The sequence below is a fragment of the Pan paniscus genome, chromosome 13 (genome assembly GCF_029289425.2).
Source record: "Pan paniscus chromosome 13, NHGRI_mPanPan1-v2.0_pri, whole genome shotgun sequence".
NCBI classification, from domain to species: Eukaryota; Metazoa; Chordata; class Mammalia; order Primates; family Hominidae; genus Pan; species Pan paniscus.
In genome coordinates this window covers 140,487,093-140,506,509 of record NC_073262.2, presented here as the reverse complement: position 1 = coordinate 140,506,509, position 19,417 = coordinate 140,487,093, and the positions used below count along the sequence as shown (strand labels likewise).

General features: G+C 51.4%; 1 protein-coding gene and 1 non-coding gene across 3 annotated transcripts in view; both read right to left on the bottom strand.

Moving 5' to 3' along the window:
• The window catches only part of RAMP1 (receptor activity modifying protein 1), a 66,213-nt gene extending 52,056 nt beyond the window's left edge, over window positions 1–14,157 (bottom strand). For both annotated transcript variants that reach the window (XM_055109267.1, XM_014344106.3), the window contains exon 1: window positions 14,000–14,157. In XM_055109267.1, the coding sequence (XP_054965242.1) occupies window positions 14,000–14,051 (52 nt within the window). In that variant the 5' untranslated portion in view covers window positions 14,052–14,157. The remainder of the gene's footprint in view (window positions 1–13,999) is intronic.
• LOC112439162 (small nucleolar RNA SNORD55/SNORD39) lies at window positions 3,775–3,853 on the bottom strand. Its single transcript, XR_003027461.1, has one exon. It is a non-coding gene; the product is annotated as a small nucleolar RNA SNORD55/SNORD39 (small nucleolar RNA).
• Window positions 14,158–19,417: the final 5,260 nt, after the last annotated feature.

Below are 19,417 nucleotides of genomic sequence, written 5' to 3'. Positions count from 1 at the left end.
AAAACAAGCCATTCAGGGCCAAATGGGTTCCATTCCTCTGTGTGACTGCAAATGTAATCATTCATAACTCATGTCTTTCAAAAGCCACGTGCAGAGGTTGCTGGGTAGACAGCTGCGTTCCTCACTCGGCCCTCGGCGTGTTAAGACAGGAAGCTTCCCTCGAGCTGTGCGTAAGTTAGGAACTCAGTGTTGCTTGGGGGGGTTCAGAGCAACGGCTTCCTTCTCCACAGCAGGACAGCGCTCCTGAAATAAGCATGCATAGCAGGCACCCCAAAGGTGGAGGGCCCCTCAAGCAAAGTGACAGGGTGGGGACAGAAGGACGGGGCAGCCGGGCCCCCCACAGGGGACCCCTGGACACTGCTCATCAGGTGTTTGGGCTTTCTAAGGAGACAAGAGGCACAGAGCTGATGGGTCTCAAACTCAGCAAATGCACTTGATGCCTGTGTTTGGTCTGTGCCACATGGGGCAGGAAAGGCCAGTTCTGTAGCTGTGTATTTTAGGTTTGTAGAGAGAGAATCTCAGACCCCATCACTGTCCTCCTCCCAGCTGGAGTGGTGGCTAAACAGAGAGTGCAGGTCAGGTTCTAGGTCAAGTTCATGCAAATTCCTGAAGCCTCCCTGCTCCCCTCCCACCAGCCAGTCCAGGATGCTAGTAGCTGCAGCTCACAGGCCAAGGCCAGGCTTAAGCCCCTTACACCCATTAGCCTGTCTATTTTATTTGATTTTGAGACAGGGTCTTGGTCTGTTGCCCAGGCTGGAGTGCAGCAGCACAATCGTGGCTTACTGCAGAGTCTTGACCTCCTTAGGCTTAGGCAATCCTTCCACCTCAGCCTCCCAAGTAGCTGGGACCAGAGGCACATGCCACCACACCCAGCTAATTTTTCTATTTTTTGTAGAGATGGGGTTTCCCCACGTTGTCCAGGCTGGTCTTGAACTCCTGGGCATCGTCCCACCTCAGCGTCCCACAGTGCTGGGATTACAGGCGTGAGCCACAGTGCCTGGCCACCATTAGCCTATTAATCCTTGCAAATAACCATTATGGCAGGGACAGAGGGGCTCAGACAGGTTAAGTAGCCTGCCTAGAGTCACACAGCCCAGGAGTGGTAGAGCCTGGATGCAATCCCTGGCACACTCATCTCAGAACATGTAGGAGGCATGGTGAGGTCAGAGACCTCTTGTGGAGACCCCAACACCTGCCCCAAAGGCTGTGGGTGACCCATGTCTGTGGAGACCCTTGGCCAGGAGCCCCGGCTGCAGATGGGCTTCCTCAGGGTGTCTGCCTCCTTCAGGCTTCCCAGGAGAGGCTTCGGGGGCTCTCACTGGGCACGCGTGAGTCCCACGACCTGGGCAGTCACCTGGCCACCCCACACTAATGCCCAAGAGCACAGGGGCCCTGGGAGAGTGGATGTGTGGCCATCATCACCGTCACTGAGTGGATGACTTTGGCAAAGGGGCATGGACTGGATAGAGCACGAGGTGCCCCCGGCAGCACCAGGGCAGGCCGAGAATAGGCTGCCGAGCCGCCTCTCCTCCCCGTGCCAGGCCCTCCTTGGCTGAGGGGCTGGCATCGTCCATCTAAGCGCAGGCTCGATCCATACTCAATCCTGAAGCCCCCGCTAAGAACCCCTAATGTCCTTAAGGCATGGACGATACCATCGCAGGAGGGTGGAAAGATGGTCGTGACTGTAGTAAACTATTCTCAGCATCCCTCCTTTCAAAGAAGCCTATATTTTTTCTCTTCTAAAACACGCCTTTATTGAAGTATAATTTATATACCACAAATTCACCCATTTTACATAGACAATTCAATGATTGTTAGTAAATTCACTAAGGTGTACAACCATCACCGTATCTAGTGGTTTTCTTTCTTCCTTTTTTGGAGACAGGGTCTCACTCTGCTGCCCAGGTTGGAGTGCACTGGCGCTCTCTTGGCTCGCTGCAGCCTTGACTTCCTGGGCTTAAAGAAGCCTATTTTTGTATACATTTTAGAACACATAGCGCAGTGGCACAGGGGTCTAATTTATAAGCAAATCCTGGAGGAGCGTGTCCAGATTATTTTACTGGCAGGGGCAGGACCAAGAGAGTTGGGGACGACTGTCCCAGAGGGTAGAAGTGCCCAGGGCCCAAGGGAGTTGGGGTAGGGGGGCGGTGGAGGAACCCAGAGCTCCCCAGCCCATAGGAACGCCTGCTGCTGCCTCCCTGACATCTAGCTCTCCTGAACAGGGCCCCTTCAGTTGCCACGATCTGTCCCTGGTGGGTTACGAGGCCTCTGTCCCCAGTGAGCGTCTGCTCCCTGCATGGCCTGGTCCGTTTCAGGCATGCGAGTGCCTGCGTGAGGTGTCAACCATGGCCTGGCGTTTCCTGTGTGGCCGGGATATCTCCCCATTGCTTCCCTCCAGGTCAAACTTGACATCCTCTAGAGTGAAAGCACTCAGCTGTCTGAGCTCCTCCTCTCCCTGCCCCTGCTCTGTCTAAAGTCCTGTCTCTCTAGGGGTCAGCTGGCTGAAGCCCCAAGGTGCTCTCCTTTCTCTGGCAAGACCCTCTCATTCCAACTTCTCAAGTCCAGGCTGAGAAACTCCCGCCATCCGCTGACACCTCTGAGCAGCCAGTGCAGGGGCGGTTGTGAGAAGAGGAAAGGTCCTCGGGGCCGTGGGCCAGGGCCGGGTTGTTCCTCTCCCACCCACACAGCCGCTTACCCCGCCAAAGCCTCCACCAAGTAGATTCTCCTCCACCTGTCATCTGATTTTGGTCCTCAAAGACAGCAAAGCACTGCATTCCAGCCCACTGTCCCCTCTCTCGGGCTCAGAGCCTCTACCCCCATGAAGAGCCTGCTTTGTGCCGGATGGGGGTGCCGTGCACAGTTCTTTGTCCCTCTCTTGCATCCGTGTTGCTCACTCTTACTGGAAGTGCCCAGGCCCTTCCGAGTCCTCACTTGGAGAACTGTGGCAGCCTCCAGCCTCACCTCCAACGTTAGGGACCTGGTGGGAGACCCCTGACTGCACACAGCACCCTCCATCCTCCTCCCCAGCCTTGGTCCTGCCCCCGACTGCCATTCAGTAAAACTCTACACATTGTCAACCGGCACTCTTCATTTCTGAAGTTGACAAGCCGAGAAATCCTCATTTTTTTAAGTCATAAAATAAAACACAGGTTGAACTAAAAACTGACTGTCTACCTTCCAAATTACCAGAGAAGAACAAGGAAAATACAGACCTGGAGAAAAGGCGGGAAGTCCCTGTGAGTATTAAGAAACAGAAAATGGAAAATAAGGTGTTAGATGAGCTCCAAGCATACTTCTTAAAGCCAGAAAGGCGGGTGAGCAGCACCAGGCGGGTGAGCAGCACCAGCGCGCCGCATGGGCCAGGCCCTGCTACCGCCCCCACGGAGGCCTGGAGAGTCCTCAGGCAGGGACCTGGGTGCTCCCACACCACCCCATCCTGCAGATCAGAGTTGCACAGGACAGGAAACGGCCTGCCCAGGGTCACCAGGCCCTCGGGGCAGGCCCTGGGATTTGGTAAACAACATTAAAATCCACAAGAAAACCAGATGTTCAACCAGGTCAAAGAGCTAAGTGACTCCGGGGAACATCCGAAAGGTGGGTGGCGGGACATGACACAGACAAAAGACTAGACAACGAGAAACCACAATGTTGTCCCCGACAAAGCTGCTGCTGTCCACCTGTGAAGTAACGAATGGCTCCTCAATCCCGTTAGAACGGCTACCGTCGAAAACAAAATCACAAGTGTTGCCAAGGCTGTGGAGACACTTTTTCTTCCCCGGCTCGGCTCTCCAAGGTTGGGTTCCCCACCGCGTGCTGGGGAGCCTGCAGCGTGGCAGAGGTGGCCTCACACGGCCCCTGAGAACCAGAGCCTTGTGCACGGCTGGTGGGAACGCACGATGCCACAGCCACTGGGGAAACGCTGTGGCGGCTGCTCAAAACATTAAACACAGAAGCACCTGATGACCCGGGGTATATGCCCTGGGTATATGCCCAGAGGAACTGGAAGCAGGGTCTCACAGAGATATCTGAACACCCACGTTCACAGCAGCCTGATTCACAACAGCCAGAAGTGGAAGCAACCCATGTGTCCATGGATGAATGGATAAACACAGTGTGGTCTATCCATAACAGTGGAATATTATTTGGCCTTCAAAAGGAAGGAAATTCTGATTCACACTACGACACGGAAGAACCTTAAGTGAAATGAGCCAGTCACAAATGCTGTATGATTCCACTAATACAGGTTCCTAGAGTAGTCAGAGACAGAAAGTAGAATCGTGGGTCCCAGGGGCTGGGGGAGGTGGTAAATCAGCAGGGGGTTAGTGTTTAACTGGGACAGAGTTTCAGTTTTGCAAAATGAAAAAACTTCTAGGGATGGATAGTGGCGATGGTTGCACAGCAGCGTGAGTGTGCTTAGTGGCACAGAACTGTACACTTAAAAATAGGTAAGATGGTACATTTTATGTGGTGTATACTTTACCGCAATTAAAATTAAAAAAGCAATGACTGGGACAGAGCTATAAGAAGTCACCATGCAGCTGTGACTGGCAGGGTCACATATGGAATTCCCCATCCTCTCCCCTGCACGAACACGCAGCAACACGTGCCCAGGGAAAGCAGGCAGGATCACAAACGCAGTGCAGGGTTTTCACACAATGCGCATGGATGGAGAAGATGAAAATAAGGATACGGAGGCCCTAAGTATTAAATTTAATATGATGACCGGAATGGATACATAAAAACGCCACACTCCTCCCACGGGCTTATGGGCCATTTACAACACGAAAAATTTGTAAGACCAAGAAAGAACCCGCAGTGCACACTAAGTCATGGTTGTGGTTCCCGCTCTGGCCCCGACCACAGTGCAATAAACTAGCAATGAGTATCGGGAGAGAAACCAAAAAGCCGGAGCCCCTGAGATTTGTAAAAACTTGCTTCCAAACAATTCACGTGCTAAAGAGGAAACAGAAACCACAAATACAGAGAATCCAGAAAATATCAACCATGAGCACAAGGCAGAGGCAAACTCAGGGGATCCAGCCAAGCTGCCAAGCAGAGAACCGATGACGTTTCATTCCCACGCCAGCAAAGAACAAAAAGAAATGCGTTAGGCATTGAAGAAAAAGTGTAGAGTAAGTAAACTCAAGAACTGTTTTTTTTTTTTTTTTTGGCGGGGGGAGGGAATCAGTGGGGAAGAGACTAATCACAGATTAACCACTGTCCATTCTGATCAAGAAATAACATGAAAATACAAATTCACAAAATTGCACTAAAAAGGACAGATGTTCACAGATGTAGAGGGAATTAGAAAAATAATTGTTCACATAATGATATGTGGATAAAATGAACAACTTCAGAGGAAAATGTAAAACAACATCACTGCTACAAGACACAGAAAACCCCAGCCAGGCACAGTGGCTCACGCCTGTAATCCCAGCACTTTGGGAGGCTGAGTTGGGTGGATCACCGAAGGCCAGGAGTTCGAGAGCAGCCTGGCCAACATGGTGAAACCCTATCTCTACTAAAAATACAAAAATTAGCTGGGCGTGGTGGCAGGCACCAGTAATCCCAGCTACCTGAGAGACTGAGGCAGGAGAATCACTTGAACTTGGGAGGTGGAGGTTGCAGTGAGCTGACATTGCCCCACTGCACTCCAGCCTGGGCAACAGAGCAAGACTCCAACCAAAAAAAAAAAAAAAAAAAGACAGAAAACCCAAGGGGACCAATAACACCAGAAAGATACTGAAAAGGTTGCCAATTTTCTACATCATGAAAAGGAGCCTGGCCCCGGTGGTTTTGCAGGTGAAAATGAAGACCCTCTAGATCTTCAAAGAACTGCTTATTTCCATCATCCTGACTATCCTAGCACACAGGGAAAGAATAAGGGTCAACAACCTGTATCTTGGGAAGAAAACCCAATGCTGGTAATAAAACTCCCAAGGTAAAGTACAGAGCAAGCTCACTCAGGAAGAACAAAGCCACACTCAGAACAAACAGTGGCCAACAGACACCTGAGACTGCCGAAAGGCTGCACAGGAATGAGGAAACACTCCATTCATCCCAGAAACACGGTAGGTTCGCAGCCTCTGACCACTTCTCCTGAGTCACAGCCTCGCCAGTTCCAGCGGCCTGCCAGCACTGAGACAATGTCCAGCTGGGCAGGTTGCTGTGTCACATCGAACGGTTCTTTCTTCACAGGACAAAAGCTTACTTTACACACGGGAAGAAGATGCATTCTCCATCCCTCTCCCACCCCCACCCCCACAAAAATACAATAAAAAAGCATCTGGCCCCAAAGGAGAAAGACAGAAGGTTTAAGGTGTTAACTCTTGACCACATGGCTCTGAACTGTGTGGATCACCTACATGAAGCTTTTCTTCTGCCGCTGCCACCACTGAGACAGCAAGACCAACCCCTCCTCTTGCTCCTCCTTGGCCTCCTCAACATGAAGACCTTAGGATGATCCACTTACGCTTAATGAAAAGTATATATATTTTCTGTGGGTTTTTTTGAGATGGGATCTCACTCTATTGCCCACGCTGGATTGCAGTGGTGTGATCTCGGTTCATTGCAACCTCCACCCCCTGGACTCAAGCAATCCTCCCACCTTGGCCTCCCAAGATGCAAGGATTACAGGCGTGAGATACCATGCTGGGTCTAATTTTCTTAATAACACTTTCTTTTCTCTAGCTTACTTTATTATAAGAATACAGTATAGGCCGGGCACAGTGGCTCACGCCTGTAATCCCAGCACTTCGGGAAGCCAAGATGCGTGGATCACTTGAGGTTGGGAGTTTGAGACCAGCCTGGCCAAGATAGTGAAACCCCGTCTCTACCAAAAATACAAAAATTTGCCGGGCATGGTAGCGGGCACCTATAATCTGAGCTACTGGGGAGGCTGAGGCAGGAGAAACACTTGAACCCGGGAGTTGGAGGTTGTGGTGAGCCAAGATCGCACCACTGTACTACAGCCTGGGCAAAAGAGGGAGACTCAGTCTCAAAAAAAGAAAAAAAAAAGAAGAATACAGTATACATACATGTAACATACAAAATATGGGTTAACTGACAGATAATGTTATCAGTAAGGCCTCTGCTCAATAGTAGGCTATTAGTCGTTAAGCTTTGGGGGAGTCAAGAGCTACACTCGAATTTCTGGCCATGTGGGGGTTCGGCGCCCCACCCCTGCGTTGTTCAAGGGTCACTTGTATTGCCATCGCCAGCAGCAAAGGAAGGCAGCTGCTGTCACTCCCCTACTCAGCAGTGAGTCACTCTCCAACACAGTACGACTGGAGAACAAAACAGGGAAAATTGTTAAGAAGTGGTAGGACCACCCTAGGTTACGGGTGACCTTATGAATGGCCTGAAGAACCAAGCAGGAAGCAAAAAAACTAAAATAAAAAACAGGCACAGGGTGACAACAGTCACAAAACACACACACAGAAGAGGAGCTTCCTCTTAGCCCAGCGATGACCAGCTAGAAAATAAAATGGGGGAAAATATCCCACTCTCGGTAGTGGCCACAGAGCACCGGATTCCTAGACACTGAATGAGTCATCTGCAGGAGAAATGAGATCTCTGTGGAAGGGCCTGGATGCAGACGTGGGGGTGGTGGAACAGACTGCTGTTTCTCGAGCCGGTGGTCTTGATTTAATCCTCCCTGACCAGTTAATACATTCAGTGCAATTACCACGAAAATCCCCCAAATATTTAGCCATTGATAAAAATTGCTAGGAAATTAAGGTAAATTCCAGATGCATCAAAGGTTTGTGTATTTACAACCATAAGGCACTGGAGGAAACCTACACAGGCATGCTCTCTGGTTTCACCTCCTCGCTGCCTCCTAAGGGCAGCTTTCGCTGCCGCCTCTCCTGCAAAGGACCCTGCCATCTGCCTCCCCCCACCACCAATCATGTCAAGGTGCCCAGTGGTGCCTGGGGCCCGTTTCCTTCTCTGTCCTCCCCGGTCGTCCTCTCTGGCCTCTCACAAGGAGCCTGGGCCTGTTTCTACCCACTCTTACTGGTCACCCCTCCAAGCAAGGATCTGACATAGTCCAGGCCCTGCTGCCACCAGAAACACTTCTCTTGGCCATACCTCTTTCTGAACCCTTGATTTGCACAGACTCCTGTCTACGTACCATCACCCCTCAGAATCCAAGGGGAACGCTGAACCCCATGTGGCTGCTGAGGACGGGGCTGCCAGGTGCAGCAAATGACAGGAGGCCCTGCAAAATCTGCATCTCAGAGAAACGGTGGTTTTTGAGGCATGTCCCCGATACTGTATGAGACAGGCTTATGCTTCTTGTTTATCTGAAATTCCAGTTTGCCTGGGGCTCCCATGTTTCCTGGCAGCCCTGGCTGTGGCCTGGGGTGTCATCTCCCCTCCCCTGCACTCTCCTCCCCTCCTCTCCTCTCTACTCCCCTGCCTCCCCTCCCCTCCTCTCTTCTCCCCTGCCCTCCCCTCCGCTCCTCTTTTCTCCCCTGCTCTCCCCTCCCCTCCTCTCCTCTCTTCTCCCCTGCCCTGCCCTCCCTGCTCCCCCAGGAGCTCTGCCAGGTGCTGTTCTTCATTCCTCAGCGCTGCCTCACTTTCTGCATCCAGGCCCAGGGACTGGAGTCCACCACTTTCGCCTCCAGGACTCCCTGGAATCCTCCCACTCCTATCCTTGCCCGGCCTCCTGCCTATGCTGGGGGCCACAGCTGAGGGCTCCTTTAAACCACACCTTCTGTCCTGTCACCCCTTTTAATGTCCTTCAAGGTTTTCCCACTGCCCTAGGAATGAGATCTGAATGCTTAGAGAATGGGTCTTTCCTCCAGCACCAGCTTCGGCTCAAAGCCCTCTTCCCCACCATGCTTCAGACAAAAAGGCTTCCAGGAACTTCCAAAAAGCAGGGCCTTTGCACAACCGTCCTTGCCCTCTGCCCTCTGGACTGTGCTGCCGCTGCTCCTCAGGGCTGTGCTCCGTGGTCTCCTGTTTATTTCCTGCTGCATTTAAGTAGCACCACATGTCTACATGGTTGACATGCAGCAGGGCTGCCCCACCCTGGCACTATGGACATTTGGTGTGGGGTCATCCTCTGGGGGAGCTGCCCTGGGTTGTGTAGGACACCCTACCGTAGCAGGCTGCTCTGCACCCCTGTCCTCTGCCCCCTCCGAGTCCTGACCCTGGGTGTCCTGTGTGTGAGGTGGCAGATGGGTGTTTCCAGGAGAAATGGTGCCGCGCTTTCCCGGCATTCCCTCATCCATCCACCTCCCCCGCTTCTCTCTCACAACTGTCTCCTCCAGAGGCAAGAAAATCCCTGCAGAGAGAGCCAACCCGGGTGTCAGTCACCAAGTGTCCGTTGAAGAGGCAATGCTTTCTAGGCTTCTTCCCCTCCCGGCCTGGGGCCAGGGTACCCGACAGGGGCAGGCCTTACGAAGCAAACACTCGCATGGTTGGGCAAATCACTGACTTTTCTCCTCCCAGGTGGTGTCAGACTCAAGACAGTCCTTCCTGAGACTCGTGTGGGGATACGTGGTCCGGGAGAACAGGGGGCAGGGCTTCCTGGGCAAGCTGTACCCCACCCCCTGGAGTGAGCTGGCCCAGGCCACGGGCCAGGTCACTCTGCCTCCCCTCCTGCCCCCGTGGTTTCCCAGAACTCTCAGCTAATTCAGGAGCCGCTTCCCCGGAGCCAAGGCCTGGGGGCCTGAACATGGCATGTGTGGGGGTGACACTAACGTACCCTGAGGGTCTGCTGGGGGCACAGAGGAAGACCCCCTGTCCCTGGGGTGGCGGGTGGGGTGGGGGTTCTGGGAGGCTGGGCAGTTGTCCCCGTGAGGGGTGGAGGTGGTGCTAACCCTGGCGGAGGGCAGAGTGGATGGCCGGGGCCTGGGGTTTTGGGATTCTGGTTCTCGGTCCCAGAGAATCCACCGTGTGACTGCACATGGGAGGGAGTGAAGCACTCTCGGAGCACGGCGAGGAGTCACCGAGAGAGCTGAGAATGCAGGGGGGGGGTGCTGTGACTCAGGCCCATAGCCCTGCACTCCTGCCACATCTGGCTAGTGTGTCCCCCTGGACCCTGCTCCAACAAAGCCACCCAGAAGCCGTGATTTAAAAGATGGTTAAAGTGATGCCTTTTGGATGCCCCAGAAATTACTGAAATAAACCATCTTAGGAAAAAAATATTTTTCCTGAACAGAATAACGTCATTCGGTGAAGTGAGTACGATTTTGTCTGGGCTGGGAGCCCTCCTATGGTGGCCGTGTTGACGCATCCTCCTCACCAAGGAGAAACAGGTCCTCCAGGAACATCACCCAGCTGAGGGTCCTCCTGTTCCGGAGCAGAGAGGACTGGGGACAAGGACATCCCTCCAGGGCTTCATATGTCTGCTGTGGGATGTGTCAGAGGTAGGCAGGGGGTATGGCAGGCTGGGAACTGAACAGTGCCCTGGCAGCACCGTCTCTGCCTCTTCATTTGCCACCAAGAAACTGGTGGGCTGGGGCAGTGGGCACACGGTCCAGCAAGTGCTGGAGCCACCAGGGCCACTGTAGCCCGGGCTCCCCTGTCCCCTTCCCAGCTCCCACTGTCTTCCTGGCTGCAGCACCTCCTCTTTCAGGAGGCCTCCCTGGGTCCCCAGTGGAGGAGGAGGCTCTTGGGCAGGATTCCCACAGTCCCCCAGGTACGACATTCTGGGAGCCCCCTGAGCCTGCCGTCCCTGCAAGGGACAGACACCCATCTCAAACGTTATGGGTCACATGATGGAAATGTGTACCCCATGAGCTCGATCTAGGGGCTCAAAAGGCTTCAGGAGTGCTCTGTGTCACGGACAGGTGCTCCCCCATGGCTCACAGGGTAGACTGTGGCAGCCCCACTCAGATCCAGCCTGGAGGAAAGACGCAGCTTTTCCCCGTGGTTCCAGCAGAACACTGACTGTCCAGCCTGCGGCCAGTCTCCTCCCTGGGACCATCTGGATGGCCAGGCCTGGCTCAGGGACCACTGAGGGCTAGCCCACCATACCACAAAGACCGTCAGGAAAGAGGGGTTCTAGGCCTGAGTTGGGGGTGGGGGCACTGGCGAGGGCACTGGCAGGGGCACTGGTAGGCAAGCCCAAGGGGCTTCACTCTCTGGGCTCAGCTTTTCCGCTGGAATTCACACTACACATGGCACCTGCATCACACAGTCAGCCAGACGCCAGTTGTAACTGATTTGAAGCTATGAAATGGGCGCATTCTGGGGAAAAAAATCAGGACAGACTTTTCCAACTAGCCTTAAGTAAAGATTCCACCTAAAACATTTCCCGGAGCTGAATCTACCATTTGCACTGTGGATATAAATGTTTCTCAACAGCCCTGGCCTCGGACTGGTAATAAGCACACTGACAGGCATGCGCCTATGGAAGGAAGACAAAAATCCAGAAATTTCTTCCTGCAGCTAAACACACAGAGAGGGTAAACAAACACACCGAGTTGATTAGCAAATAAGAATCCTTCAGATTTGGACTTTGGCATGAGAACTGTGTCCAGATTTAAAACCGCATGGCAATCTGAAGCAGTCACATAGCATTTCCTGTGATGTCCCCATCATTCCAATTCTACTTGTATTTATATAAAGTCATATATTTCAATTAATGTTGCAGCCATTAAAAAAAACCCTGGCTCCCACGTGACAGCCAAGGAAGGCATGCGTTTCCTAGGACAGGTGACTGAGTTCATGTGTGACAGCACCAGCCAGCATTCCCTGAGTGAAGATGGATGCGAAAAACCAGGGGCTTCTAACGCATCCTTCTTTCCTGATTAACGAACAGCGTTTCGGTGTCTATACACAAACCTTTCAGAATGCACGTAGAGTCTCCAGTAAACAGAAGAGTACACAGGATGCTCAGAGGGAAAAGAACTATATATGGATCCTAAGTTTTTTTTTTTTTGAGACGGAGTTTCACTCTTATCACCCAGGCTGGAGTGCAGTGGCATGATCTCAGCTCACTGCAACCTCTGCCTTCCGAGTTCAAGCGATTCTCCTGCCTCAGCCTCCCAAGTAGCTGGGATTATAGGTGCCTGCCACCATGCCTGGCTAATTTTTTTGTATTTTTAGTAGAGACGGGGTTTCACCATGTTGGCCAGGCTGGTCTCGAATTCCTCACCTCAGGCGATTCACCCACCTCAGCCTCCCAAAGTGCTGGGATTACAGGCGTGAGTCACCATGCCTGGCCGGATTGTGAGATTCTTAATAACTACCTAAGACAAATAGCTTGATTGTAAAATTGTCACAGATAAGTTCTTAAACCTGTAAACTAGAGTACTTAAAAAAATTCCACATTGCCATTCTGGGTAGCAAAATCTTCATCACCAAGGAGACCTGGCTAGTGCTACAGCTTGGGAAGGAAACAGCCTGTGCTCAGTAATTCTACTAATTACAGCTGGGCTCCAATGACATTAATTTGCTGATAACCTCATAAAGTTTTGTTTGTTCTTCCAAGATATAACATTAGCCAGGCCACTCAAAATAACGTTAAAATTACAGGACTTTGGACTTTCGGCAGAACATGAATAGTTTTCTTGGTAAACAAGGAAGGTCTTTATATGTGATCGTGACATAGTGCTTTATTTACACAAGCTTTAGAGGGTTCAGCCTCTGGACACTAGTAAAGAACGTTTATTTATTTGGTTATTTATGTAAAAAATATTCCACAACCCAGCTCTCTGCCTTGCTAACAAAGAAATATTTGTTTCTTAGGAAACGAAAACAGTGAAGGCCATGTCAAGCCAAATGGAGAGAATAAAATTACTGCGAGATTCTGCTTTCCACGTAACTTCAGCCAAAACTCTAAAGTGGCAAGATCCGCTTTCAGATTATATTATATCGGCCTCTGAGGATTCTATGCAGATCTGCCACCCCTTGGAGAGGTTTACAAATAGGGACCAGAAATCCATGGCTCCCAAGAAGCCCTGGCCCCTCTCCTTGCTGGGCCACGAACCGCTCCCCCAGCTACAACAGCGCCGGTGGTCCCTGCTTGCCCAGTGCCAGCGCCGAAGAGGTCTTGTGCGGCAGGTGCCTCTGACCAACATCACTGTTTCCGGGGAAAGGCCACACATACCAGAAACAACTGCTCCGGCCTTCCCAGGGACACTGGGTTCTCCCACGCCAGTAACCTATTCACAGTTTCCGTTAAAAGGTAGCTAAATACACGGAATAATGCAATAACCAAAGCGGTTTAGAAGGGGCTTGAGTTAGCATTTTAGGAACACATTACAGACAAGGGAAGTGAACAGCACCGTTTCTTGCCGAGTGTGTGGCCAGTTCCTGTGGCCATGGGGCTGCTGCTAATCTCCACTTCTCCCTCCAGGTGGAAAGCCAAACATGTTCCACCACTTCACCAAGGGACCCGTCCTTCTTTAAATTTCTATTAGCCAAAAGTGCCAAGTTAACAAGCAAACCAAAAGAAAAAAGAAAAAAAGCGATGGAAATGTCCCGAAAAGGGCCGGCCTCATTTCTGCAAAAGACGTGATTTGCAAACAAGCAACTGCTGCAGGCGACAGATTGTCAGTGTTGACTAATTTCCATACAAACCGGCTGTGGTTCTGATTTCCGAACACTGCGTCTTCTGCAAGCTGCCTGTCTGCAGGTTTTGCAACGCGGGACGGCCTAGGGAAGGGAGCCTGCGCTGGCAGTCACCGCGGCGCACAGCCTGAGAAACGAGGTGCGGGGCTGGGGAACCCCGCGTCCTGTTTTTCCTTCTGAAAACTAGTTCTCCAGTGTGCAGGGCTGACTCGCCCCACGCTTTCCAGAATGCCCGCTCTCCGACGTCCCCAAAGCCGTCCCTTCCCCGGCGAGAAGCGCAACACCGGTCCGCGCCCTCCGCCTCCCCTGTACCCTGGGGCCTCCCGCCTGGAACCGGGGCGGCCCGCGTTCAAGGGCAGCGGATCTGTGCGCCCGCGGCGCCCGCCCCCACCCGCTCCCCTCCTCTCCCCTAGAGGACACCGGCTGGCCAGGGGAAGGGAGCTCGGCCGGGACCCCTGGCCCTACTCACCCAGGAGCAGCCAGAGGCCGCGCCGCGGGAGGCGGCACAGGGCCCGGGCCATGGTGCACAGCGGTGCCGAGTCGAGTCCGCTCGCCACGCGCCCCGCTGAGGACTGAGCCCGCCGCGGCGCGGGCCCGGAGGAGACGCGCCGGGGGCGGGAGCGGGCGCGGGAGCGGTGGGAGGCGGCGGCCGCGCGGCCCGGCCCACTGCGGCTCCCCGGCTGGGTGCCAGGGCCGGGGGCGCCCAGGGCCGGTAAAACCTTGCAGGGGGGCCGCGCGGGCGTCTCCAGGCCCCTCCCGGGGGGCGGCACACTTGGGGTCCCAGGAAGGCCTCCTGAAATGTTCTCCCAGCAAATAAACACTTTTTAAACTAGGGAGGGTCTCCTAGACGACTCAGCGTGAGCGGCACCTTGGTCTCCACCTGGGGATCTTCCCCTCCTCCTCCTCCGAGGTTCTGGGCGTTCCTGCCTGGTGTTTGCCTTGCAAAAGGCTAAGATCTCCCAGCCTTATCTACCTCTCCGCCCAGGTGCAGGCGCTGGGGAGCGTGGGGGGCAAAACTCGCCGCCGCGCCTGGCGAGACCCGTAGTAACCCAAAATGGCGCACACTTACCAGGCCCTGGAATGCTGCTCCAGATCTGCAGGATGAGTGGGTGGGCAGAGGCGGGGACAGCACGGCAGGTGAACAGAAGCCGTGGGGCTGGAGGAACAGGGCTCTTTGGGGGGATTGAGATGGCCTGGGAGTCTTGCCGTTGATGGGTAGGTAGCGAGAGCCTGGCAGGAGGTTGTGAGGGCCTGGCCACAGAGTCCTGAGATGAGGTTTGCTTTGGTGGCACTCTGGCAGCTGCATGGAAAACTGATGGGGGATCTTGGGTACATTCGTTTATGTAAAGTGGTGAGAGGAGGGCGCTCTGGAGATGGGCCGGGGAAGCCTGCGGAGGAGCAGGTTTTGGGAGGCACAGGCCTGGCCTCTCGGCATTACTGGTGGCTGGATTTCACTTGCAGTGGTTCCTTCTTGTATTATCCTGTTCCGAGAACTCTTAGCAACAGTAAATTTATACTTGTGCTAAGGAATGCACCACTGCCCTTGGAGGGGGAAGAATCACCACCCTGGTGCTGCGGCCACAGCTGTCTCTTTTGTGGTGGAAGCTGCAAGCGCACAGCATTGCTGAGTGACCAACGTTTTCTCCTAGGAAAGGGAACAGTCTGTGGCTGAGAGGCTGCTGCCACCTGCAGTAAGCTTAGAGAAGGGGAGACAGCTGACAGCGAGGTCATCCACTGGTTCTTCTAACACAGGCTGCGAGGGCACTCAGGGCCAGAATGCCTACCACCTGTGCAGGGGCCCCAAGTGTTCTGAGAGTGAGGGGTGAGATGGTGGGGGAGGGCACACATTCTCTTGACTTGATTAGCCCTTGTTCTTGAACCCTAGGAGATACACCCCATTGGGTGGCCTGGCATCCCTACTTTCTTCATTTAACAGACATTTGTGTCCCTATGTGCAAGACACTGTTAGATCGACCAGCCCTGCCCTTCAATTGGTGAATCTAGGGGGTGACCTCTAAAACTCTCAATAACATGAGCGCCACAATACAGGAGCCACCCGGAACAAGGGACACTTGCCTCAGCTGCAGTGCAAGTAAGGAGACAAAGGACTTTGGACAAAATGCAGCCCAGGCAGTCCTGAGGGCTGGGTGGACAGAAGGGCACAAGGGAAATGCAGGCCCGAGCACAGGCCTGGCAGCCAGAGGCCGTGCCATGTGAGAGCAGCACAGCTAGTGGGGAAGGGTGGCTGCCAGCGCAGCCCTGGGACAGGGCCACCGTACATCCTGCACTAGGCGATGGCCAGTCATAGTGGGGGAGAAGAACCTGCATCTTTCTGCAGCCATCACTCGCCCTCCATATCCAGGGACTCTGGCTTGAGCCACCCTTTCTACTTGTAGCTTGTGGACTTTGGCTGCATGTTTTTGGTTGGCAACTGGGACTCCTCTTTCATCAGGCTCAGCAGGAGTCTTTCTTCCCAACGTTTTCTCTTTGAAGCTTGACTGCAAGGAGGCAAGGCCAGAGGCCCCTGTCACTGCTGTTTTCTCAACACCCCCTAAAGGACACATTTTCCTAAGAAGACAAAGCCTATTTCTCAAGTTCACATGCTTTAGAAATTCACAGTTCTCTGGAGAATGCTGAAGTAAGGCACACACCTAGAGGCATGTTCTCTCCTAATGATTTTCCTGTCTGTACCTTGGGTCTAAGTAAGAGATTCCTTAGCAACTACTGTGGGCTTCCCGTCTTCAGAAGTTGTAGTCTGATGTATCTGTATTTCTAACTGGTCAGAGGTAGCATGGAAAATCATTCCTCTCCCAGGGTACCTCAGTCTAGAGGGGCATTAGGTTAAACAATGGAAGAGATCAGAAAATGGCCAAGTGCTTTACTGCATACACAGTAGGGCTAAAGATACAATCAAAGCCTGGTCAACACTGCTAAAAATTCACTATTAACATAAGATTCCTGCTTCCAGCCGAGATGAAGTTACAGGGACTGGACTCACCTTCCCATCTTAAACTAAAAAACTGGACAAAATGTATGAAACAACAGTTGTCACAGTGGACCACAAGAAGTGCAGGGACCCCTGACAGCAGGGAAACAAATAAGGTGAGTGCTACAACTGCTCACTGCCTGGAGTTTGCAGACCACAGATGGAGAAAGGAAACCCAAAGAGAGTCTGGGGAAGCCAGGCAGTTAACGCTGGCAGGGCATAGTACCGGAGAGGAAAGAGCTGCGCAAAGAATGCGCTTGAGAGATCACAGAGGGTCCCACTTGAGTCTCAGCCCACACATCTAAGGACACTACCCAAGGGAAAAGAGTCTAAGAGCCCACACCCAGCTGGGAATAGTTCCAGTTCCCACCAACCGTAGTGGAAAAATCTTGAAATACACAGAACATCAGAGCATAATTAGAAGGGCAAGTCCCTCTCTGTAGTCAGTAAAAATTACAAAGGCTATTCTGGTGCTGCCTAACAAAACTTAAAAGCAAGAACTAACAGGAGCAAATGATTTCCAAGTAGCTATTACATCTCGTAACTTAAAAACAATAAAAGAACAAAGCATCAGAGAGCCATGAGGCAACTCCAGGTGGCAACTCTAAGGTGTAACTGGAGCCCCTGGAGGAAGGTGGGTGGGAAATATGTGAAAAACCACTATGTGGAACATTTTCTATTAACCCATGAGCCAAGAACATCCCCAAACTCCAAGCACAAAAATCATTTAGAAAAATATGTGAAAGCACATCATGATCAAATTGCCTAAAGCCAGTAATAAAGAGAAAACCTTAAAAGCAGCCAGAGGGAGAAGACATTACGTATAGCAGGGGTCCCCCAACCCCACAGGAGTACCAGATCATGGCCTGTTAGGAACCTGGCCTCACAGCAGGAGGTGAGCAGCGGGTGAGCTAGTGAAGCTGAGGTCCGTATCCTGTTAGATCAGCAGTAGCATGAGATTTCATAGGAGTGTGAACCCTACCGTGAACTGTTCATGCAAGGGATCTAGGTTGTGCTTCTTATGAGAATGATGATCTGAGGTGGAACCGTTTCATCCCTAAACCATCCCCCTCTCACCCCATGGAAAAATTGTCTTCCACAAAACCAGTCCCTGGTGCCAAAAAGGCTAGGGACTGCTGATGTACAGAACACAGGTAAGGGTGACAGAAGAGTTCTCATGGGATATAATGCAACCAGAAAACAATGGAACGTTTTTAAGTACTGGAAGGAAAAAAGCATCAAATATTCTACAGATAGTTTTTCAATAACTTGCTGATATGAAGGGGAAGATTCCACTGGTGTCCTCACTATCAGGCCTGCAATTTAAAGGCTGAACTTCAATCATTATCAATAATGAATCAGTGGTTCTGAAGATAACATGCTCATAAGCAATAACAGCTTAGTTCTGTGAGTTGTTTAAATCGTGCAATTGCTGGATAAACACTAACAAAAACAGCAGTATCTCAGGGAACTCAGGTTCATCAACTATCCATTTTTCAAGTCCTGCAGGAAGTCCCACTGCTAAAACCAAAACACTTGCAAGTAGCTGAGAACAGAAGTTGCCTATCTCCCTATTCCCCCAAGAAACAAAACAAACAAAAAACAAGAAGCGAAAAATAAATTCTATATAAAACTGTCCTCAGCATTACTTGGAGAATTTTCCAACTGCAAAGGAACTGAGTAACAGGGAAAAAATTCCCACCAAATCCCACTACACAACTCACACTCCTATACTACCCTCAGCCAGCCACATGCTTAGTGTGAGCAAAGGCAGACTGAGAAAAATCGTGGAGCCAAGAGGGAGGCTGATGAACAGGCCCACGGGTGATATGAAACAATCTCCAGAAAGACAAGCTCTTAACACTCTAGACGTGAACATTTTAAAATACCCCAATACCATAGAGACAAACAAGAGACAAGTCCATCTAGAGCTACTGCAGAAAACCGGGACATGAAATGTCAGACATACAACCTGAAGGAACCCCTAACCTCTAGGAGACTATATTACAAATGTGTAACATAGCCACCCTGGGCAGATCAGGAATAAAAGACATAACCTAAGCACATTTAGACAAAAGAGCAAAAGACAAAAGAACTGTACACAAATGACGTACTCCAGTTAGTAAATCTGTTTCTTACAGGGCCATGGTTTAGCAACGCTGTAATGACTTTACGTGTACAGTAGGATTGAGCAAATAAATACATAAATAAATTGTGAATAACGTGAGCCAGTTTTCTCACTATTGGTATAAGGTAGAAATAAGGGACAGAAATTCAAAGTATCAGTATGAACACACACAGATATATGGTGCTGATGACTAGCTGTAAATACAGGGACAAAATACAAGTGTGTCTGTTTGCTTGGATTAATACACACGCACATATTTCCCAGCTATATCTACCGAGAGAGCCTAAGACCAACTCCAACAGCAACAAGCAAACCTCCTGACCAGGTCTTCGTTTCTAAATACTATTCTCCAATAAAAGGAAACAGCTTGTTGAAGTGGTGGAGTCCAGTGCTGGGGCAGGGAATGTACAAGATGAGCCAAAAATATCCTGTGATGCCAGAAAATAAGTACTTAAAAAAGAATGGGTTTTTCAAAACGACACAGACCCCAACCTGAAGAAGCTCCTAATGGCTAATGCTGGAATAATGTGAGCAATGAAGTAAGAAAAGAACAGTATTGTAATGCACAGAACAAAATAAACATCGAGTGCATACTGATATAAAACACTGAATAAACAGGGGACAAGGTGTGGCTCCTCCTTACAGAAAAATTCCAAGTAATAAATATAGAAGGGATGAGAGACACACAAAATCATCATTAAGCAAATACCACAAGAATAACTGTTTCAGCCAAGATTTGACGAATACTAGAACCAGTGACCAAATGTTTCAGG